Raw genomic sequence first — 23,290 nt, forward strand, 5'->3', positions numbered from 1 at the left:
CTCTCTTTCATTTGAGTGGTTATTGAAAGGTCCCCATTTGTTAAAGGAAGTATTAAATAGCCAGAAATTAATGATTTAGGGTACACTTCTGCAAAGATGTGTATAAATCTGTGTCTTCATGTTTTATTTTTCTTATCCCCTGTCTCATATCATGATCTATTTACAAGACTGAAATGTAAGCACTTGAATTGCTTGGCTGCAACATCTTCAGTCAAATGAAGAGGCAGTTTAAATACTCAGCTCTTTTTACCTTAATTTGTTATTTTGTCTTCACAGTTCATTATATCTGGCACTGGAGGCACAACTTCCTGACACAGCAAAGGGAAAAAAGAACATATCAGCTATTCTCTTAATTTTCTCTGGCTATATTATTGCCTGAAGTTTTAAGCAATGAAGCACTCGCATTTGAGAAACTACCTGTGCATGAATTCTTTAACAGAGCTATTCTCATACTGTATGAAATGCCTCAAAAATTAATCTGTACTAATGAGGTGAACATTTATATAGATCACTAGGAAGATTAATGTTATGATAAATACAGAGTCATCCAATTTTCAAAATAAAGAATACCGAATCTGAGGGCTTTGTAAGGGAACTGTGTTGTGTAAAATCTGCCAGAATTAGTCAAATGCTATTTTAATAAGTAATTAACAAGCTTTGTAATATTTTTCTGATAGTGAGTATTTCACTTAAATATTTCGCAGATACTCATGAGATGGACTGATAGACACAGCAGAATACAGTGCTAAATCAGTTAAATATACCCTAAAAGAAGGAGCTGATATTTGAATAAAACCAAGTAAATTGGAAATAGCTTTGAAACCAGCATGTTACTTAACCTAATGGTGCACACCTGAATATAGTTACATTCCCCAGAGCCACATGATTTCCTGTTCTATATAAACCACAAGTAAGCTATACTAGAGGAAAAGTGAGTGGGCAGGGTTTGGGTGTTGTGTTTTTTTCTCTTGTATAAGTGCTATAGGTTTTTGTAGCGTTAGGTGTATTTCATTGATGGCTATTTGAAGCTGTTTGTAAAGTATATTTCAAGTTTTTGACAACTCTGGTCTGACAAAGGTAATGTTTATGTTCTTTATTGTTTATGAAAGAGCTATATAGGTCTAAGAACTGCTGGCTGTTATAATGTATAATAAGTGCATCTTTTAAACTTTTATTTAATACTCTGTTAATGTGCTTAGTGTATATAATGTGTGTAGTGCCTTCTAGTAAGTCACTGTATTGGTTTTATTAACCAAAGCAAACTTTATTAGTTATTTGGCAGTTGGGCTTACTAGGCTTTATCTGGCATGGCTTATGTAGGTTATGGTATATCTGTCTCTGGACATTGGTAGCATGTTAATGTTATTAAATCTCTCTAATGTAGTGTCTCATCTCTGCTGATGACTATCCAACAGCTAAAGCACCTTGTATGCTTCAATTTAAAATGAAAGATGAAATTGCTGCCACAGTCTTCTTCATCACAAGGCTAGTGAAAAGGGAAGATAAGCTGAGCAAGCGTAAAATGGAGAAATTTGCAGCTAAATTGACAACAGTACTGTTTGAAAAGTATAAGAATCACTGGTACTTGGACAATCCATCCAGAGGACAAGCCTTCAGGTAAGAGGAGTCTTAGTAGAAGGGGAGGGGAAATGGAGCCTTTGCATGGCACTCAAGATGTATGGAGTAGCCTTTCAGTGGCTGGAGCCCTGAAATTGGAAATAAGTGACAGAAAAAGTGAAAGAGAACCAGTTAGTTATCCCTTAATCTTGAGGAAAGGAATGAAAACTAGTAAAGATGGACTTATTTGAAAGTTGCTTTAGTGTGTGCCTGTGTAGGTGTGACTAGAGAGCTGAGGTGGAAATCTTAAGATGATATGCACCAAGTGTTTTAAGTAGTCCTCAGACTTCTTGACTTCTCAAAAGAAAAATTCAAGTGGTCTTAAACTGACTTGTGGATTTATTGCAACTGCTTTTAATCCTCTTGAAAATTACCCATGAAGCGAGTTGCTGCATTAAGTATTTAAAACAAACAAAATGTTGTTTGGATGTATCAGTCAGCTTATAAAGCTAAATTGCTGGTTGGGGCTATAAGGGAGAACTTGCATCAACAGCGTGAATGTGTTGTGCAGAACTTGCAAAGTAGTGGTCGAATCTTAAATCCACCTGTGTTTTGTCCTTACTAGGTGTATAAGAATAAACAAACATCAGACAAGAGATCCACTGCTGGAGCAAGCTTGTGTGGAGAGTAACGTGGACTTTAATAAGCTTGGTTTGCCAAAAGAGATGACACTATGGGTTGATCCTTTTGAGGTGTGTTGCAGGTGAGTTGGAAAGCTGTGGCTAATGCATGCCAAGTGTCCTGTACAAACTTGATTAACTCCAAGGATGTTAGTACAGCCTGTATGTACTTACTAGTGCCAGCTGACTACTAATAGAGGTCTATACTGCTAGTGCGGAGTTGCATTATACTAACACAGTCACTTTCAGATATGGAGAGAAGAATCGGCCCTTCACAATTGCGCACTTTGAGGGAGAGGAGAACCCAGAGCTTCCTCAGCAGATCAGCTATGCTGTTGAGAGAGCAGCACTAGACTATCATTCTGGTGTTTCTTCAGATGAGGAGAGCTTCAACAGGGAGCCAAAAGCTATCCCTACTGTCAGCAATCCTAACAGCGTTTACCAGGTAAGTGTGTAGCAATGGTATGTGGTTTTCAAGTAAGAGCTACCATCTGCCCTCTAGGTTCCCTCATGAAGAAATGCAATAGACTTAACACTGGATGGCCAGCCTAACCCCCCCCTCTTTCCCAAACACATGTTAACATTATCTCATTTCTTGCTGTTTAGTTCAGTGACTACTACAAGGCACCCATACAGCCCTGGTCCCACTATCTTCATAGGAAGACCTATATGAACGATGGCTCAAACTATACCCAGCACAGGGGTCACAAAGTCTACAGGCCAACAGCTGCTTTCACAGGACTGCATGTTGATAGATACCACTGGGTCAACACCAAGCGGTAGATCCATGGTTGCCCCTGTTATAGACTGTTGAAACATTGAGCTATGGTATGGGATGAAGGCTGGCACTACAGAGTTTCATCAAAACAGAAAGCACTTACTGTCTAATCCCTATCTCTTACTTTGTGCATCTGAAACTTTGGGGTTTTATTATAGAACCTTTTAAATGTTTTATAATGCTAACAAGATTTAAAATTAAGGGGAGGCCCTACTTGTAAGTTAAAAAGGAAATGCATATATCAATAAATCTGCTCATGTTTTTTATAAAAGCTGTCTGATCTGCTGTCAGTGCCCAGAAGGGAGTTAAAATGCTTTTCAGTGAGAACGCAAGTAAGTCAAGTATGATAGAAACATCCTGCAAGTTGCTTTGAATGATAATCTGCTTCCTTCTGGAGAAGGTAGCAAAGGCAGCTACACTGTGAGCAAAACATGTACATGTCACAAGCAGGATTACCTCTATACTCCCCCTTGAGTGTATCCTAGCCTATCTTTTAATTATGATGGGAATAATTGGAAGGAGACCAAAGGCTGTAATCAACTGTTCTCACAGTCATGTCTCAGCCATGTTTCATCATAGTCCATATTTTTATGGAACAAACCCATGTCAGTTGTGTAACATTGCATAATAATTTGTCAATAAACTTGGTGTTGCTAGGGTTTGGTAGTGAAAAGTAAAAAATCCTGCGCTTCCCGTCACTAGAGATAATTTCCCTTTTTTAGAAGACTTTTTTTTTAAAGTTTGTTTTCATTTTGTGTTTAGTTTTGAGTTTGTGGGTTTTGTTTTGTGTTTTTTTTTTTTTTCTTTTTTAAATATGTGGATATTGCAATATGTGGGGTGTTCATTAAATTGAGTCAAGGTGTGAGGAGGGATTTCTTGATTACCATAAGTGAGAAGCAGTGTTTCAAATTACTTGCTGCTTTGATAATAGAACTTGCACTCTAATACCTTAATCCCTTTACTGTCATTACTAGTGGCTTTTTCCAAGCAAAATCAAAATAAGCACCTGTGTATAGGGTGAAGGTGTCAACAATTGATTCAGTGATTCTGAGAGGATGGAGGAGATCATAACTTGAGAAGTAATAACTACCTGTCTGCTTACCAGCGTTGAATGCACTGATGTATAATGAGGTAACAGTGTTAATGTTGAGGGTATTCAGTGACTCATGAAATAATTTATACCTTCTCCTGTGCCTCCTTGAATTCTTGCATTGGTAGGGAAGGAAGGACCTTGGGTAACTGCTCTTTTCCCTGTTGCTTTTTACCTAAACCAGAGGCTGTGGTGGTCAAAGAGTTGATGTTTCATTGATCAGCAAATACTGAGTGTTTCATGTGTTTCAGGGCTTGGGTCTTGAATTTGGGAGGAGGAAAGACACTTTCTCTAAGGTTAAGAGCCAGGCTAGTCTTTCGGCAGTGCAGGACCTTCATTCCAGTAGAGGTGGTACTGTGTAGAGTAGCTGAAATATGGTGACTTCAGAATAAATAAAGGTTGTCTGGGCTGGGTAAGTTGCTTTTAGTTGTGGAGACCATATCTCTTGCTCTTGGTGTGTAATTGTGTAGGTACAGTTACTTGAGTTGATTAGTGTAAGGCATCCCTGCCCATGGCAGGGAGGGCTGGAACTACATGATCTTAAGGTCCTTTCCAACCCTAGCTGTTCTATGATTACAGCTTTCACTGTCTCAATGTCAGAAGTGTAACTGTCAGCTGATGTCTGTAAAAGCTTCAGAACATGTAATGAAGTGATACATTAGTTGAGAAAAATAATTTTTTTAACATTAAGTTGTCTTCTGAGCAATTCTGTATTTTGCTTCTGTTCCTGGAAACTCTCAGTCTGAGCTTTTCCAACAGTGTTTGACTCTTTACCTTTTGGATATAGCCAGAAATATCACTTAGGCTAAAATCTTGTTGCTTCAATTACTGCATTGCTTTTGCTCCTGATTTAATGAATATGAACGAGGAAGATACTCCAAGGTGAAAACAAAAATAAGATTTACTTTGCCTTAAAGCCTGAGGAGAAATTCAGAGGACCAAGTTAGAACCAAACCACCCAATGTTCTCGAGTACCATTACAGCTTTCTGCCTAGGGCTATTTTCTCTTCTAACGCATTTATTTGTTTTACCAAACAGTCTTTTTCCAAACCAGTTATTTCAAGGTAGTAAAGAAGCAAGTCTTCATTGCCTTTACTGTTTAGAAACTGGTGTTCATCTTCTATGATATGCACCAGCTCTTCAGTTAACATATCCACTTTATCCTCAAGTTCTGATGTGGACAAGTAAGCGTGGGTTTCCTCTTCAAAGCTAAAAAAATAAAAAGTGTGTGTGTGTGTATATATGTATGGAAGGGAATGCTAAAAATCATACAGTAGAAATGCCACTGTTAAAGTGATATGTGTAGACTCCTCACAAGAGCAAACCAGAAAGACAAATTTCACTGGAACTTAACTTTTCCATTACTGTGAAAAAGATGGTAGCTTACAGAGAAGTAATCACTCTTACTGTGACATAGGCTGCCATCAAATCTAAGCTCTCCTTTATACAGCAGGAGTAGATGTAGAAGGTTATGGAGATTGACTTTGTAGTATAAAGTGAAGTCATGATGAAGAGGTGTCATGATTTGCTTTGTTTCAACCCCCCCAGATGGTTCAGTTGTTGCTGTCTTAATACAACAGTTAATAATACTTCCTGTCAAAACACACTCACCGTGTCCTCCATCCAAGCCTGCCCTTTTCATAGCTGCTTGAGGCGTGAAGGGAATGATCTTTTTTCTTCACAAGCAACTTGTCATCTACTGGTTCCTCAAATTTTGTATGGAGCAAGATGTTGTTCTTCATGTGTTATGCAATAAGCACAGAAGCAAAGAAAGCAGATTTGTGTTAATTTTAAAAGCCTTTTTTGTAGTTTCTTAGAGAAGGTGAGCTTTCAACCAGACCAGTCTCATGATCTTTCTTATTACCTTCTCAAAGGCTTCCATGTCTGTGAGGCTTTTCACTTTCACCTCAAAAAGTTGGGAGATGAGACTTACTTCCTCCTTGGAGAATGGTTGTTCCTTTAGCAACAGCTCATTTATTCCATAACACTTATCACCTTGGAGAACTGCTGACAGCTGGAGTCTTAGAGAGAATGTTTCAGTAAGACAAGCCTTAAGTGCCTAAAAAGTGAAAAATGAAAAATAAATAAAATGCCAACGAAAAACCTAAACCTGTACTCAGGGAGGATGTTAATACATGATATGGCGGATTACTCTGCTGGATTGCTGCCTACACCTAAAGTGAAGCAGTGTTTTTTAATTGTTGAATGTGATTCTGCTGTACAGCCACTGTGTAACTGTAATGGCAGTTCAGGTAACACTTAGCTATTTGATTTCATCTCACCTTTTGATTTTTGCTATTAGAACTTGTACAAAGGTGTTAGACCCTCCTTTTAAAATGTTTTTTTTTTTTTCTTTTTTACTAACATTGCTATAATTTACATTTGGAACATGTTGATGTACCTGATGAAATAGCCTCAGAAAGAGTGGGTTGGTGTCATGGTTGAAGTCAGCAGCAGTGATGTGTGCTAAGCAGTGCACGAGGAGGAGAAGGAAACTCCCTACGGAACTCAGGCAATCCTTTAAAATGAATAGCTTGTGCTTTGAATTCTGAGGAAGAACAAATATCCAGAGCTGAGACAAGAGCACAGCAGTGGTCAGCTCAGCTAATGCAGATCTTCAAATGGTTTGTTTCAATTTCAGGGAAGTTGAAATGAAAGATTCAAATTAGAGTCCTGGGGATAGCCATGTAGACATGAGAGCAGCATTGTCATAAAACATCACTTAATCTATGATGCAAATCTAAAGCATTCTTGCATTCTCTGTTTCTAGACTATTTTATATTTACATATTGTGAACTTCAGAAAACTTCTTTCTCGACATCCCAGAGTTATAGAAATAAATAGCACTAAAAAGTCAGATTCTGTAATTTAATTATAGCAAATAAAATGCTGATATACTGCTGGCTTCTATAAAGCTTGCCTATAGAGCATTTGGTAGAAATGGAAGTGGTAGAATTTGGACATGATAAACAGGGTAAGCAGAGCTGATTTAATAAATGTGCTTTGGGTATGACCCTCACACTAAACATATATTCAAACTCAGTACTCTAGAGTGCTCTGTTAACTTTGTGTTCAGATATATCTGGAGTATACCGCTAACGTTTTAGAATTTCTTGTATCAATATGTTTTCCTAGAAAGCATCAAGCATACTATGACTTGGAAAATATGAAATCGTTATGCATTTTACTTCCTAGTCCCTGAAATTAATGGGTATGAGAATATGAGAAAGGATTAGATGTGAAGCTGACAAACCTGATAGAAGAAAGAGTTTCTGAAAGCATTGCCTGTGGCATTACTGAGAGGTATGCTGGAGGCAAGACAGAGGCTGATTTCTGGAGCCTACGAAGAGAAGGAAAAATGCTTTTGTAAAAAGTGTGTATGCACATCAAATCTGCAAAGTAAGACGGGACTAATGGGATAAAAGTCATTTAAATGTCAGCTTTGATTTGCAGTGGGTACACAGTGCCAACAACTACTCATGAAAATGGAGATTGCTTAAAAAACCCAGCAAATCCTAGTAGTTCATCTTGCCAGTTTTCTATTTAAGTAAATGAAAGTCTATTCCAGCCCTGGAGCTCTGGTTCTAGTCACCATGATTTTTATTATGATTTGATACTCTTATGAAAGACCCTGGGGACTTTAACTAGACTAAAGCCATAGTGTGCAAACTCTATGACGAAAATGAAAGAACCTTTGCTTCAAGTTATAAAAGAAATATGTTTTATTACAATACTATGCTGTATGCAGGGATTTGGTAATGCAAGAATTAAGTGCTGTGCTCAAGAAAGATGCCATGACAAGCATAAGAAGTGACAGTGAATCGTGTGGGGCAGAGGATTGACTTCAAAACAGTCCTACACCATTGTGGAGAAAACAAATGAAGGTCAATTCCTGATGCTTGCGCATGAGTCACTTCCTACTTGATCTTATCTTGTGAGACACTTTGAAGCCTTGGTGGCTTCTTAGTGGCTGAAGAATTTATTTGAGAACTCTCATCTTGTGGAAGCATTAAATATCAGTATATTAAAAACTTACATCAATGTGAAACCTGAGAAACTGTAGGACAGAGATGCCATACTGGTACACAACAAACTCTCTTGTAGAAAGGGTTGCAGGATCAACTACTGTTAGTTCTCCTTCTTGAGTCATTAGGCCATCCTGTATACCCTGAGAAGTGCTTGCTTTTTCTGCAAGAACAGTAGAATTTCATTAATTGGTTTCTATTTTTATTTCCTTTGTCCAAGAAGCAACACTGCAATACAAATGTACTGCATTTCTCATCTTGTATCACCATTGTTGAATATAAACCCCAAAATTTCACTTTTCTGAGTGAACTTTCTCATACCTAAGGCCTAGAAGACTGACATTAAGCACATTAATGTGCCTCAGAGCTGACTGGCAGCAAAGTCAAGATCATTGTGTACTGAGTCTTTACTCCTTCAGTGGTAGAACACTTCCTCAAAAGAGGAGAGTAATGTTATGGTGTTTGTTCAGCCAAATCTTATCATAATAAAACCAACAGCTACTTGAATGATGAAACTGAAGTCTTCACATTACACTCAAGTAAAGAGTTGAAGAACAGAGTTGAAATTTACTTTTGTCTAGCGTTTGGCTTTTTAATAGTCCAGCTGCCACTGCGTGACTTTGGAGCTCCTCGTTGACATCTTTCAGAAGACCAAGAAGAAAAGAGGTTTTTATATGCTCAGTTTTATCACCACCTGTGTAAACAAAAATGGAAATATTGCTTTGCTAAGCAATCCATGTCTTCGCGTATTTTTTTTAGTAAACATTTTGCACATTGGAATTACATAAACTAATAAGGTGAAATGTAGTTTTGCTGTTGGGAGCATGATGTTGAAGTCTGGGCAAAGATGTTAATGTTGCAGAGAAAATATCTTTCTAATTAAAACTTTTCATGTTATCCAATGCACTAGTTTTCTCCTTTTTCACGTATCTCAAATATTACATGGAAGTCTGTTTAAAGAGGAAGAATGACATGTCGAATTAAAAGAAAAAACCCAAACAAAACAAAAAAATCCTAGCTCCAACCACTTCTCATTCCCATAGTTCTTGTTGAACTGCTTACAGAATACTCTCCACAATTTTTCCTAAAAAAGTTCCTTGTCACCCATACATTTTTTAATTGTGAGAAACAGCAGTTCTGTCTGCCTTTTACTCTATAAATAGTGACTTTCTATCAAAGTGTCCAATTCTATATCTCATCAGAATTGATAGGATTTTTTTTCCCCCTACCTCATGAATACAACATTTGCCTATTTAAGTGCTCTAAACCCAGTATTTGGTTTATTATAAGGACTCCATCATTGCTAATTCAGTTATAGACAAGTTACTTATGCAGATATCAGATGTGGTTCACGTATTTCATTGTTATGCAGATAAAAAGGAGGTAGTTGGCATAAAAAGAAGATACTGTGAGATCATTTTGTGCAGCTCTGTGTGTGGAGCAGTAGCCACTACAGTGTCTTCAGGTTTTTACCATACAGAGAAGGTGTCGTGAACTGTGGATTCAGAAGAATGATTCTGGATGCCATCAGGTGTTCTGCCTGCTTCAGCACCTTGATACCTATGAGAACAGTATTTACTAGTTAATTACTGCAAACAATTCCAGATAGGTTTCTGTCTGTTCCTCTCATTGTTCCGTAAGCTAACCTCAACTTTTCTATTAGTATTTGGGCTTAAGGCATCAGTTTAAAAATCAACTGTTAGGAATAAAAATTGTACTTTTTGACTAAACATCTAATTTCGATTTAAAACTGCCGAAGTGCATTGAAATGCCTCCAAGGGACTAGGTAAGGAAATCTTTCTCTGGCATTCTGCTAATTTCATGACTCTTTGCACTGCTTGCTGTTGAGGAGGTTCTGGGAGATGCTTTCAGGGTGATGGGGGAGCAACAAGGCCAACTGGACTGCTTGATGCACTTGGTGTGTGCTCTCTTTAATTTCAGTTTTGTTCTGTGAAGAAATTATTTTTCATCTGTTCCAAATTAAGGTTTTTTTGCCATATTTCTTTGTGTTTAGTTGAATTCCACGACTGTGCTATCCCACTTCATCAAACTAATGAGTAAATAAATGGCTCTTTATAGCGAAGTTGCTGGGAAAGACTCTGAAGTATTAAGCAGTTGATCACATGTGATAGTGTACCTGATCCCTGTGGAACCTTTTCAATTCAAAGAAGAGGAAATTCTACTTATCAAGTAGCTGCTGCTGTTTCAAGAAAACCACTACAGAACTGCTAACCCCAAGGCTGGAATAAGCTCAGCTCTGCAGATGCATAAACATCATCTAGGTAAGGGACTTAATTTTATTCACATCCTAGAGAAAGCAAGCACCTATGTAAGTATCCAGTTTTACATCTGAATTTTGATATTATCCTTTACTTGAAAGGGTGAAACTCTGATATTTTCTGAGCTGAAAATGCAATTTTAACCTAAAATCTTCCTGCTCATATGCTCAGTTTCTAGGAGTGCTTTAGGTGTTCTCCTGCTGATGGTTAGATGGGAGATATTTTTCCAGAATTGTATAATTCTTCTTCATCTTGTATTCTAACCATAGTCTGAGTTCCTTCCCACCTCTTCTCTGTTCATTTTATTTGCTAAGCATTAATGTCCCTCAGCCAATGCATCAGTATGAAAAAAGAATCATCGGTCACTTAATTTCCCTATGCCAAACCTGACTTACTCTTAGTCAAGAACAATAGGAGCTGGTCATCTGCCTTGTGATGTATCCCTGGGACCCAATAGGAGTTGGTGATGGATGATAGGGGATTGTTGCTTTGCTGAGTCTCTTTTCCTTTTTTTACTTCTTCTGGTCTCATTCTCAACTTCTGTAAATTTGGGTGAAAATCCTTTCCTAAGAAAGTTTTTGTTTCAATGCATTGTTTCATCAGGTTCTACAAGGAAAAGAAAGGAGATATAAAAGTAAGAACCTATAAAAAGCACAATGGAAATTTCATATTTGGTTCTATGTGACCTTTTCTTTACTTCTCCCCTTGCATAAACGTGGGGTCTGTATTTTAGAAACTTCCGCTCCCTTACATTACTCAATTGCCTGAAAACAATATTAAGCAGAAAACAAATACAGAGACCTCCAGCAGACTGTCACCTTATGGAGTGAAAATTTTCTGGCAATACATGCTTTGTTTAGGGCAGACAGTGGCCATTAAGTGTGCTTTCTACAGTTAAATTTCTCAAACCCTATAATGGTTAGCACTCTGTACTAGATAATGCAATTCCTGGAGTACCAGTCTTTGTAATCTTTCATTAAGAAAAGAGAAAAAAAAAGGGAAGCTGTGTGAAGTGATCACACTGTACCCTATCGTGCTGTTCAGCGTATGCTGTGGAACCAAACCCTGTGGGCTTCAAGGTGGCATTATTGTTCTGTAATGAAGAAAACTCTGTTACGCTCTTTTTCTTTGTTCCCTTGTACTTTCACTTGGGGCATAGCCTACTTTTGAAAGCTGTGCTGCTTTTATCCCTTTCCAGCTACTTAGTCTTGCATTCCTAATCTCTACATTTGACCATTTTCTTCATGTAAGTGTGGTGAATCTCATAGTACAGGACATAATCCACACAATGTAGCTGCAGTCATGTCTCATTAGCATTATGCCATTAGTCTAATGTACTGTGCATATGACGCAGCCTGTTAGATTAGAAAAAATTGGGGATTTGCTATTTGCTAACCTGCAACGGATCAAAATTCTTTGAAATAGTCGTCTTTGTTCTTTTACTTTCCAGGAAGAGTTTTAGCTGTTCCTCCAGCCTTCCCATTTTCTGCTCTCTGAATTTTTTCAGTTCACTGGCTATGATGTTAGCTTCATCCACAAACTATAAGTCACAAAACAAACCATAAGATCCGGGAAAGAGTGATACTTGGAGAACAAAGTCTTTTGTTCAGTAACAGTAGCAATGCAAATTATTTAGCGTTTTCTGAATAAAATTGCAAGGTAATGTATTTTTAGTTTTACCTTGTCCTGGATGCAGCCTTTTAGATTTCTGACTATTTCCTTAAACTGTTCCTCTCTCAGTTGTAACAACCTTACAGTTTGTATAAATTCCAGCACTAAAAATATATACTCTGTGTTGTCCTTCAGGAGATGTGAAATGGCCCTGGTGTTATCATCAATCGATAACTCCTGAAAGATAAAATGGTCATGTGAAACAGAACATGAGATTTGTGAACCTTCTTTGGTTATCTTACTTTCCACAATACAGTGAGAACAGATTTAAGAGTCAGAGTTTTTGAAAATGCCATAAAGGAAGCAAGGTAACTGTATTTTACAAGCCTATACACCCTTTATAAAAAATAAGATTCTCAAAGGAGTTCTAAGTAAATCTATGTTAAAAAGTGGATCTGAAGCATCTGATCTATAGTACCTATGACCAAGGCATTTCCAGTTCTTTTTGGCATAAAAAATATGCAGTATAATATACTGCAACCTGGAGTTAGCTGTCCCTTCTCTATAAATAGACACAATTCCTGAGAAGTTTGTAAACTTCAAAGCTTAGTGACAACATACTGGAGGAGTTCCAGATTCTAAATCGAACTATCAAGAGAATTTTACTTCTACAACAAGCTGTTCCAGGCCTGTGCCCTCCTTTTGGGACCTCAAGGCAATTTTCTTGAGCTTGTGGCAGTCTTGTAGCATTATGACTGTTTGCCGTAGGTGCCTCTGAGATAGGATGAAATATGCCACGAGATTCCCTAACTTCTCTCCTTCCATCTTCTGGATCACTTGCATTTCTTTGGCTTGCATCTGGAAAGAAAACATTACAAAGTCTTACAGAGGACTTGCAGACTTGTGAAAGTGTGGAAATGTTCCAGTTCTCACTGCAGGTTTGAAAATAAGAATTCAGAGGGGGGAAAAAAATTAATTACCCTGAAGCACAGTGGAATCTATCAATTTAAAATGGGGCTTCTAAAAGTTTCCTCTGATTGCATGAGACAAATAGTTGTGAACCACACAAAACATTGCTGAGCCTAAAATAACATGGCCAGAGATTTTACTAAAGTCTCATCCCCCTGTATAGCTGTTAGCAAATGACAATACAATGCTTTAGCTGATGTACCTTTTCTTCTGCTTGTGTTTGAAGTTCCAGTCTAAATTGTGCCTGCATGTTTCTCAGTTCAGCCTCTGACTCTTCGTTTAAACCTTTAAGCAAATCCCCTTCCTGATGATGCTTCTGGAGAAAAGCCACTGCTTTTGCTACTTGCTGTTTCTCAATAGTCTGAGCAACCTCTTGGGCTACTTCTTCACCATTATTTTTGTAGTCAAAACTGTTCAGGATCCTCATCACACCTTCTGGGCAAGTCAGAATCTGGAGCAGGTAAGCATAGTGATATGAGCAAATGAGTTGTGTTTTATAGACGTGAACTTGTTTCCAGCAGTGGCTTTGTAGTGGGCGTAATTGGCAGGGCTTTTGACAGCAGGGTTTTGCCATGTGTCTGCACACATGCCCTAGCCTGTGTGCCCTGCATGTCCTGTAGGTTGTCAGGCAGGATGGACATCTGTGCACTTACAGGCTTTGCGAGTTACCTTTGTGAGGCTCTCACAGGGAGGGGTGAAACATGAAAAGCAGGAAATGCCTCTACCTGAAGGTTGCTGTAGAGATCCAGGACTCTGTATAGACATGCTTGCCTCAGAGCTTCCAGCTTTACTATCTTTGCTGCTGAAACTTGTAGTATTTGAGTTAGAGAGTCTGGCGAATGCTTGACTTCCCAGGAATGTAGTTTCTATTACACAAAAGAGAAACAAGGGCAGGGATTTTCTACACCAAGTAGCACTGTGGCCACCGGGATTAGTGAAATCCAATTTCCTATAGAACTGTGATGGGAAGTGTTGAGCCAGTTTGGACTAGTCTTTTCTCTAAGGTTGGAGAGGCTGCAGTGGAAGCTTTTCCTACTTATGAAGGCATGGAGTCACACTGCGGGTTTTCCTCATAGACGTTTTTAAAGTCTGCATGTCTCCTCTACCTGCCTATTTGTTTTCATAAAGTTTGTAAATGCTTTGGTTTCCAAGTCCTCTATTCCCCTGCAAAGTTAAGTGAAATCAGGAAACGGATTAAAAAGTTTGGCATTAGCTTAATAAGAGATAGGCAGGTGCCTGCTCCCAGAACAGATTTATGGACTGTAGAATGACTCTCTGCATTATTAAAAGCTGCCTGTATAAACAAGGTTATCTCAAAGGTGGAATTTACCCACAACAGTGGCTAAATAGTAACAGTACTTTCTATAAGTTGCCAAAACATCTTTTAACCTTTCTCTAACAATGTTTTCATGTTCAGACAGTAGCAGGAGGTCTAAGGGTATGCGGAGCAGTAAAAGCTGAAAGGCCACACCATGGGTGGGCTCTCAGATTGCGTAAATGGCAGCAGGCCCTTCTAGAAAGTGAAGAAGTACAAATGAGATGACAACTAACATATTTTGAGGAAAAAATGTTATTAGAAGAGGGAGCTTTTCTACTTTCTTCTCAAAGCTTTTCAATGCCTCGTTGGTTGTCTCATAGGGTTACTCTCCTAGCAAAATCCAGGACAGACTAGAGGAAAACCAGCACATTATAGTTGTAGATTCATCCTATGTAATAAAATCCTAAGATAGTGGAGGATAGAATGAAGCCCATTAAAGCGCCAAAATCCAAAAGACAGGTTGTGAAATAAAAAGAAAATATATGTTTAAACATGTAAGCAAAAGAAACAAACGTTACCAAAAAAAAAAAGCTTCATACTTGTAATATTTTTTCTTGTGTAACAGTAGTTTAAAACTTAGAGTTGTTTTTCTTTGATAAAGAAAGTGCTTTGCCACCTGTATTGAGGCAGTAAAATAGTCCAGTACAGGGAGACCTGGAACATTTACGTTATACCGGTAGCTGCTGTCATAAAACAGGCACTCAGGTAATGCCTAAAGCTAGTATGTATGTTTGCATCACCCAGTGAAGATTACATTCATTCTTGCGAAGCAGTGAGGTGACAATAGCAGGACTAGCAGAAAGAAAATGAAGAAAATGCTTTAAACTCACTTGCTGCTCAGTGAAGTTAGAATCTGGGATTTGTAAACCACGAAGACAAAATGAGAACTGACGTGGGATTTCTTCCAGGAAATGTAGGGTCTGTTTGGGCAATATTAAGTCTGGGCTGAGACCTGAATGCTTGATTTCTTCCAATTGTTTCTGACGGAGGGCTTGTTCAGCATGGTGGTGGTGTTCTGACAGTTCTTTGAGAAGTGAGTCCTTTGTGCTGGTTGCTTCTGTTCCTTTACTGGTGTTCATCCCCTGAAATTATGAACATCCCAACTGAAATATCTTCATGATCAGGAGCAGCAAAGGAATGAGAATTGAGTCATGCTGAATCTGAGCGCTAAAAATCATAGCCAAAACCTAGACATCCATGCTTGTTTAAGTAACATAAGTAGCCTGATTTACTGTGGGATTAAGTACCCAAGTGTTACTGAAAATAAGGCCAGTGCTTCTTGTGCCTTAACATTGAGAAAGAAAAACTAATTTAGTTTCTGTTTTGCCTTGCAGTGGTCATAATAGAAGATTTCTTTCTTCTTTAATAAACCCCTTTTTGCATCAGTTTCCTTTTGTGAAGTGATGTGGGAAAATTGAAAGGAATTCAAAAAGGTAATGGAAAACTTTCTTTTCCTGTGTATCAGCTGAGCACTCTAGCACAATGCCAACCTTACCCAACTTCCTTTATGGTAGTCCTTTTCCTTAGCCTTGGATAACTCATAAAAGGCAAAGATAGCGTTTATTTCTTCTGTCAATAAGGACAGTTCCAGATGTGCCAGTTCACAAGCATGCTTCTCAAAGAAAAACCTACAACCAGATATGCATGAGACAGGACTGAAGAGGTATCCCTACTTTTTATATAGTCATTGCTATAAGGTAACTCTTAGGTTCGTATGTACATTGCCGGGAGAACAAGCAGTAGACTGTAACAGATATCTTCTGTTGAGCTACACAAAAAATCCAAATATAAGCCTTCTAGAGATAAAACCTTTCAAACTTGCAAAGTTTGTAATTTTGTAACTGAATTTGCAGAAGCAATTAAACAAGGCAGAACAAGGATTTCTTACCTTGTCTGTATTTCTTGTGCGTGGCTGATCCTTTCTGAAAGTGAAGTGGGCAGGACTGGTGAGGCTATGGAAACCGAAGCAGTTTCCTGACTTGCTTCAGCTCTTAATGCTTCTGAATGAGCACCAGATGCTTTTAAAGTGCTTGATGAGTAGCCTGTCGAAGAAACATGACAGAATATATTTACTGCTGAATTATTGTTTCAGATACAGTCAAACCCTATTACACACTTAGGATTTTTTTTTCCCTTAACTCTACAGTATTCAATAGTTAATGTAGCAGTGTTCTTGGCTAGAATGAAGCCAAATGACCTTTCAAAAAGTCATTTATCCATCCAACCATTCTAGTCACAATAATTCCTTGAGAGTTGTCTTGATCTGGATATGAGAATTCTGAAAGTCTGTCTATATTGCTTCTGGAGAAAGGAAACCTGGTTTATACCACTTTTCAACTGCAAATAAACTTCAACAGCAGATAAATATTAAATCAATAGAATCTTCTTGCTGCTTATGCAGACAGTCATTTCCAGCATAGAATCTGTCGCAAGCATAAACGAGTAGATGGAAAGAAACCTAAAGGCACACCCATCAATTAATGTTTTGCTGCGGACAGATAAATTAAGAGGTGCCTGCAGCTGATGTAGGAATCCTACAGAGAATTATTTTAGAGGAAAAGAGGTTGAAAGTGCACATCTCTAATTCATTTACTTTTTGTTACGAATTGCCAGTGCTGGTCTAATGCAATTAAAATAAAACTGATTATTTCCTCCATCATCTTGAATAGAAATATTATAATGATAATCTCACCTTTCTTTATGCTGGAAGTAGTCACGTTGCATGAGCTAAAATACTCTTGCTGAAATGAAAATCAATAGTGCCTCAAACAACAACAAAAAAAGGCTATTTAATTCTGTGTGTATCTATTATTTTAATGCAGTCCTGCTATTTTAATAGCCACTGATTAGTTCTAAAGTGCTGATGAATCTTCAGGCTTCCCAATTCAGCTAAAACCACCAGTGTTTTCAAAAGGAACCAGAGGTGATAGAAAAATGGAAAAAGTAATAGCTGCGTTGTGAAACTGTTGCTCAATTCCTGATTCACTGGAGTACCTGACAGCAATACAAGGCATATGCTGGAAAACAAATACCCCATTTCCATTGTGCATATTTCCTCTGGTAGTATGTATGCTGAATTTGTGTTTATCCTTTGCATACATCCATGAAGACAGCAGTCTTCTAAGTGAGATAGATTATCACTAGATCTGATAGTAATGATGAGATCTAAAATATCTTCAGCAGTTGAACAGCTTGTATTTTTCTTCTCTATTTGCTCATATATGGCAGGCAGACTTGTACAATGTAATTTACAATTTTAATTTTCTCAGCAGGGGAAGTAAAAGCTTTGCTATTGATTTCTAGGTTTGTACTGCATTTTCTCTTGTCAAACTGAGGTTAGATTTTCCATTCTGCAGGAGCTGCGGAACTAAAAACATACAGCTAGTTCAGGTGCATAAAAACAATGCTTTTTTTTATTTCCAAAGATTAAAGCAGCCTACCTGATGTCTCAGGTGATACACTACTGCTATTTTCCTCCAGCATCCGAACAGTAGACTTGAGTAGCGGGATCAAGTTTTGTTGGATGACCTCACATGTACTGTGTGAGATCCCACTAATGCCATAAAATCTGCTTGTCTGATAGTTTTCAAAACACTTTTGTGACCCAGAGAAATGCACCTGAAACAGCATAAAGCAGACGAAAACCTTTTCATGCCTGTCAAAAATATAATTGAAAAAAGCATCCTGGCATTCTTTCCATTCTTACGAAAACCTTATATTTTCAATTCATAGCCATCCTATGCAAACTGTCCAGTGACTCAAGAAGATGCTACAGCACTTTGCCTCAGCATGTTAAAAGCCTTTTGCAATGATTATGGTCCCATAGCACCCAACTCCCAGATTTTTCCACGTCTTTCAAGCTGGTGCTTCTTCCTTAGGAAGTACAGAACTTCAGGGGTCCAGCTGTTTAAAGTGTCTCAGCAAATAGTCAAACTGACAAACTTGGCAGTTGGACTAGATGATCGCTGCAGGTCCCTTCTAAGTGACTTATCCTATGTTATTCTATTCTAACTTTTTTTCTAACCCTGCTGTTAAAAAACTGCCTTTTGAAGTTAAATTTGATTGAATTTCCAAGTTCCAAATTCTTTGGTATGTACTTTATAAATCACATTTTGCAATTCTCATTTGAGTTTTTTGTAATTTTACAGCTCTCTGATGTCTTGCAGCGATGTTCTTGGATGGATATTCTCAGAACACGGCAATTGCTCATGCTTTTGTTAGGAAGTAAGAAACATGATTGTTTTTTATTTCCCTCGAGGTGAAATCAGTACCTTAGTCTGCTGCATTTGGATATTTGACAAGTCCCTCAAGTATTCCAGTTTGGCGTACGCAATCTCCACATTAGCTTGTTGTTTCAGTAGGTGTTGCTGAGACTCAGAGGCAAGAGCAAGTATGGCCTGGAAGAAATGATACAAAAGATAAGCCTTCATCCAGTGAATTGCACGTTCTGGCTTTCAGTTGCTTTCTTACAGACAATATGGCAAGTCATTAGATACAAAGCTGGTGTATCTGTAACAACTCTAGAGCACTAGTGTCTGGATAGCCCTTAAAGGTTTTATTTGTGATTTTATATGGTAGGTTGCATTTATTCTCTGTCAATGACTGCTTGGCTCCTAGCATAAGGAGAATCTTCTCCACTCAGAAAAATAAAGGAAAGCATAGCATTTTTGCCAGCTCTTGTCTCTAACTCCAAATTCCAGTCTGTGTCTACTCCTAGTTCAGCTAACTTTGTTCTACAATTCCATTGCATTTCTTAATGAAATCCAGCTTCAATTACGCAGTTCAATGAAACATTGCTGTTGCTAAAAGTCTGTCATTAAATATCTGAGTAATGGGTGTCTAGGATGACTGGGGATTTCACCATTTCTTTTTATTGTTATTATTGATGTCTGTCTTTCCACCTTTTTTTTTTTTCCCTTTTATTTCTATTTTTCTCATTGCGATTGAGAGAAGGTCAGGTAGGAGAGGAGCAAGTCTATAAGTAGCAGGTCCTGGAATTGGAAATATCACAGTATACTGGCTTCAGAGCTTTCACTTTACAGTTCCTCTCAAAGGTAGACCAGAGTATTCTATCATCTGAGACTGGGAATGTTCAGCCCAACCCAGCAGTGACCTCACCTTTCTGAGCTTCAGGTTTGTTACTGTCTCGGTACTTGAGATGTGGCTCCTTTGCTTTCCTCTCTCTGTCAGCTGCATGTATATTCGTTCTTCTTCTAGTTGCATCTTTTCAATGAACTCCATCAGCTTTCCCTGTGCCTTTCTGATCTCCAGCAGAACCTGTATTTCCTGTTCTTTTTCATCTCTGTCGGCTATAAACAGCAAATACTAGCAGCAGCACCATCTGATAATCTGGAAATTCACAGGGCAAATCTGAATATGCCTTCTCAATGTGCTTCACTACACCTACATTCTTTATCTTTTAGAAAATCTCAATTTTTGGATCCTGCCTCTGTCTTACCTTGCTTCAGGAGGACATAAGTAGTTTGTAAGGCTTAAGCTAACCTGTTAGAAGGAGCAAACATCACAGAAAACTGCACAACCTTGCCTCCCTCGCTTCTGGTTGTAGCTACCCTTTTGTACCTTTGAATAGCAAGGATAGTTCAGTAGCCAGCTGGCTACTAAAACACCTAGAGGTTCGTCTCTCAACTTCCTGCAGAGAGGACTCTTCAAGAAAATGGCATATTTCCTCAAGGCCTTTCACTTTTTCCTTGTATTTTACCTGCAAGAAATGGAAGAGGAGTAGAAATTTTAGATAATGTTGCAAACTTGTGATACTCTTTCCTCTGACAGATGAGAGCAAGGGGTTGCTGAACTTGGTTATTGCTTTTTCCTAGCCTTTTAATTGTTCTGATTGCGTAGAAACTGATTGCATATCCCCTGTTTCTGATATGAACCACTATGAATTGTGTTGTCTTTGTGTAGATGGGAATGGTTACACTGAAGTAGCAACACCTCCGTTTACATTTTCGGTTTGCATCGCAGAGTGACTTGGATTCAGAACACCACCATCCTGGGTGCAGCATCGGTGATATTTGATTTGATATGTGTGAACAAAACTTACTTAAAGTTTTAAAGAACTTTTCTAAAGCCATCTGCAAAATGTATGCACCATACCTTCTGTGCTTTTCCCTCTTTTGCAGCATCAGGGACATGAAAAAATAGTGAGGTCAGCTTTCTAAGAAGCCCTTCTTCCTTTTTCCTTCTGCAACGCCAGTATGTATGCCTTGAATTTATTTCCTTTTCTAGAAAGTCCAGCTGTAAAGCAGTGGCAGACATAACAGCTCAGGTTTGCAGGAAGCTGAAGGAAGGTTATAAACTTCATTAAAGCTAGTGATGTAATCTGCATTCAATGCTTTTGACAGCGTATGTCCAACTTTGTTGCCACGGGGGATGAATGCTTTGCTGTCCCAAGTCTGTGAGTGTTATTTTGGGATAGGGTAAGGTTATGAACTAGAGGGTACAAAGATCAGCAGAAGAAGATACAGATAGGGCAAGAAAAAGCTGGCAATGAAAAGAGGAGATGTAAGTAAAATGACATACACATATTTCAGTTCATCTTGCACTATAAGAAAATACTACGTCTGGGGCATAGAAAGAATTAAAATTTCCTCTCAGTAATGGAAAAGCATTAGCAAGGAATTTCCCACAGACCTCAAACCTGTAAGTAAAGATAGTTTGCTGGAGCTATAATTACCAGATCTGGATCTGTAGCTTTTCTTGGTAAAGCTCCAAGAGACTGAACAGTAGGAATTACATTGTGTGTCCAGGGGTTGGTTTGGGCACCTATAACAGGCCCAATTTCACCTGTAACTGGACTTAGGGTTCTGGCACCAATAGTGATGGGAACAAGGCCTGTGGACAAAGAAAAACGAAGTATAATACTTAGAATTTAGATCATGAATTCCAGCTGCAGCCCTAGTGGGCAGCTTTTAAGTTCAAAAGGAACTGACAATGATTTCAAATCACCCAGTGAAAAACAAACTGAATTTTCGTGAGTGGAAAATGCTGTGTACCAAGTGTTGGACCACGGCACTGTGGACCTTCACCTTTGAATAGCATCAATTTATGGCCCCATCACTGAGAATAACATCAGAATAGTTCTAAAGAGTAGAGTAGATTATTGAAGGTCTGAAAGCCCCACTGTGATTTGGTCTCAGTCTTAGCTCTCCTTCACTCTTATTCTGGTGTTGCTTTTTCTGAATGTACACACCATGAAAACTGATATTTTCTGTTCAGTATTGAGGTAGAAACAGATCTATTTTGGTAGGGCGTTTTCCTCACTCTGAAAACGACATGTCCTTGTCTCTCTATTGCTTACATCATTCAATTCAATTTCCTACTCTACCTTTTCCATCTCTATCTTCCATGGTTCCTGCAAGTGGAAAAGGCTGCCTACTATTCCAGTCACAGTCTATTCCCAGAATTGGCACCATCAAACCAGACCCACCAGGATCTGGGATTTTCATTCCAAACACTGCAGGGATCCACATCTCTGTGCCAGGATATTTGATCATACCTAGTTCATTAAAAAAAAAAAAAAAGATGAGAAACATAAACCATTAGATAGTTTTGTGATGAAAAGAACTGTTTTCAAAGGCTTACAATGCTGATATGTTGGACGAATCCTGTGATGTAAATGGATGCATTGCTGTAGCCTTCAGTGTAATGACCCTGTTTACTCCACAAAGCAGGCTGGTTGTTTTATACTTACCCAGTTTACCACCATTACTCTTGAGACTTGAAGCTATTTGCTGTTTTTTCTCCAGGCTTTGCAAGCAATGTATTGCATGATAAAACTTAGTAGTGAAAGACTTCTTCATATCTTCTACTGAAGCCTTTAGTGCTGCTAATCTGTCTGCTACCAGACAGACATCTTCCAAAACTGATGCCTTAAACTGTTTTATAGCATTCACTACATGGTTTTGTGATACCAGCCAGTCAGCTTCCAACACTGCTTGGTAACTTCCACTGTGGGGCAGCACCTCGTCTTGCCAGAGGTGAGCTCCATGTACCCGGGCGATTTTCCCACTCAGAGGTTCGGTGAAGGAATCTCCAAGCAGCATTACGTTTCCAGAAGGACCCGCCAGCCCACCTAGAGGTATGACTTCTCCTGTAGTCAAGGAACAGGAAATGAGAGTCAGAACATCACCTGGCAACTCGTCATTATGGTCTGGTCCTTCCCATTCAGAAAAAGGCACAATGATAATGCACTTCAATTGAAGTTAAAATAGGTCTAATGAACAGTGCATACCACACTTACTGAATTGTGAAGAGATTCACCTACCAGTGTTGCTATCCAAACTGACTCCGAGTATTGGAACAATCTTGCCTCCCTTTGGCTCAGCCATAGGACCCCCAATCTCCAGAGGTGTCAACATGCCAGTAAGGGGGTTAAGGTATGTCCCACCAACTGCCAGCTTTTGCCTGGTGTGAGGATGAATCGTAACCCCAAGGACCGGAACTTCTATTTCTGTCACTGGATCTAGCATGAGTCCTCCCATACCAAACAGTTTTTCGGGACACAGCACTGGAAGTTTTGTCTTCACAGGTAGGCCAGTGTTGGGACAAACTGGGTAAGGAATGTAGGGAAATATGGGCACTTCAGGCTTATGACGCTTACCTATGTGTAGAACCAGAAGAAATTTAACATGGTTATGCAAAGTAGTGCTAATGATAAGGAAGAACTAGAGCTCAGAATGGAGACTGTGGAGCTTTCAGAGGATGCTGAAGGTTTGTTGTCTTTAGGTCCAGAATTAAATGAATGAATGTAAGCCCTTTCTAGCAATTGCATGGGTTTTTTAAATTTAACTTTTGCTTTGGCAACTCCCTTAGATTTGCAAGTTTCTCAGCATATGGTGGTTTGTATAGTTTAATGAACAGAGGGACTGAAAAGTGTCAGAAACAAGGAATGCCTAGCATTTCCTTGCATACAAGCCTTCTCATACCTAATACACCTTATCCACAGTAAGTCTTATATGCTAGC

At 38.7% G+C, this 23,290-nt stretch overlaps 3 protein-coding genes across 3 annotated transcripts in view; 2 read left to right on the forward strand and 1 right to left on the reverse strand.

Annotated features, from left to right (window-relative positions):
• Window positions 1-1,444: 1,444 nt before the first annotated feature.
• On the forward strand, window positions 1,445-3,052 carry BTG4 (BTG anti-proliferation factor 4). The gene is made up of 4 exons (XM_030505448.1): window positions 1,445-1,617; window positions 2,183-2,320; window positions 2,487-2,682; window positions 2,844-3,052. The coding sequence occupies exons 1-4, from the start codon at window positions 1,445-1,447 to the stop codon at window positions 3,018-3,020; spliced, it is 684 nt and encodes a 227-aa protein (XP_030361308.1). The 3' UTR covers window positions 3,021-3,052.
• Window positions 3,053-5,467: 2,415 nt separating this feature from the next.
• On the reverse strand, window positions 5,468-22,067 carry LOC115616350. The gene is made up of 21 exons (XM_030505464.1): window positions 21,002-22,067; window positions 20,422-20,562; window positions 19,888-20,026; window positions 19,426-19,616; window positions 17,748-18,704; window positions 16,196-16,349; window positions 15,803-15,935; window positions 15,138-15,389; window positions 13,715-13,855; window positions 13,192-13,440; window positions 12,687-12,878; window positions 12,090-12,257; window positions 11,806-11,949; window positions 10,805-11,015; window positions 9,604-9,690; window positions 8,702-8,824; window positions 8,142-8,293; window positions 7,359-7,445; window positions 6,507-6,653; window positions 5,970-6,164; window positions 5,468-5,856 (listed from the first exon to the last, which is right to left on the reverse strand). The coding sequence occupies exons 5-21, from the start codon at window positions 17,935-17,937 to the stop codon at window positions 5,851-5,853; spliced, it is 2,631 nt and encodes an 876-aa protein (XP_030361324.1). The 5' UTR covers window positions 17,938-18,704; window positions 19,426-19,616; window positions 19,888-20,026; window positions 20,422-20,562; window positions 21,002-22,067; the 3' UTR covers window positions 5,468-5,850.
• Window positions 22,068-22,355: 288 nt separating this feature from the next.
• Window positions 22,356-23,290, forward strand: part of POU2AF1 (POU class 2 homeobox associating factor 1) — a 70,323-nt gene continuing 69,388 nt past the window's right edge. The window contains exon 1 of the mRNA XM_030505465.1: window positions 22,356-22,405. The gene's annotated coding sequence lies outside the window, so the exon portion shown is untranslated. The remainder of the gene's footprint in view (window positions 22,406-23,290) is intronic.

This window comes from Strigops habroptila, chromosome 17 (genome assembly GCF_004027225.2).
Source record: "Strigops habroptila isolate Jane chromosome 17, bStrHab1.2.pri, whole genome shotgun sequence".
In the NCBI taxonomy this organism is placed as follows: Eukaryota; Metazoa; Chordata; class Aves; order Psittaciformes; family Psittacidae; genus Strigops; species Strigops habroptila.

Coding starts and splice junctions, on each gene's coding strand:
- BTG4 (XM_030505448.1), top strand. CDS start 1,445: ATGAAAGATGAAATTGCTGCCACAGTCTTCTTCATCACAAGGCTAGTG. Junction 1,618..2,182: donor TCCAGAGGACAAGCCTTCAG/GTAAGAGGAGTC, acceptor TGTCCTTACTAG/GTGTATAAGAATAAACAAAC. Junction 2,683..2,843: donor ATCCTAACAGCGTTTACCAG/GTAAGTGTGTAG, acceptor CTTGCTGTTTAG/TTCAGTGACTACTACAAGGC.
- LOC115616350 (XM_030505464.1), bottom strand. CDS start 17,937: ATGCTGTTTCAGGTGCATTTCTCTGGGTCACAAAAGTGTTTTGAAAAC. Junction 15,390..15,802: donor ACTACCATAAAGGAAGTTGG/GTAAGGTTGGCA, acceptor TCATAATTTCAG/GGGATGAACACCAGTAAAGG. Junction 8,294..8,701: donor AAGCCAAACGCTAGACAAAA/GTAAATTTCAAC, acceptor CTGTTCTTGCAG/AAAAAGCAAGCACTTCTCAG.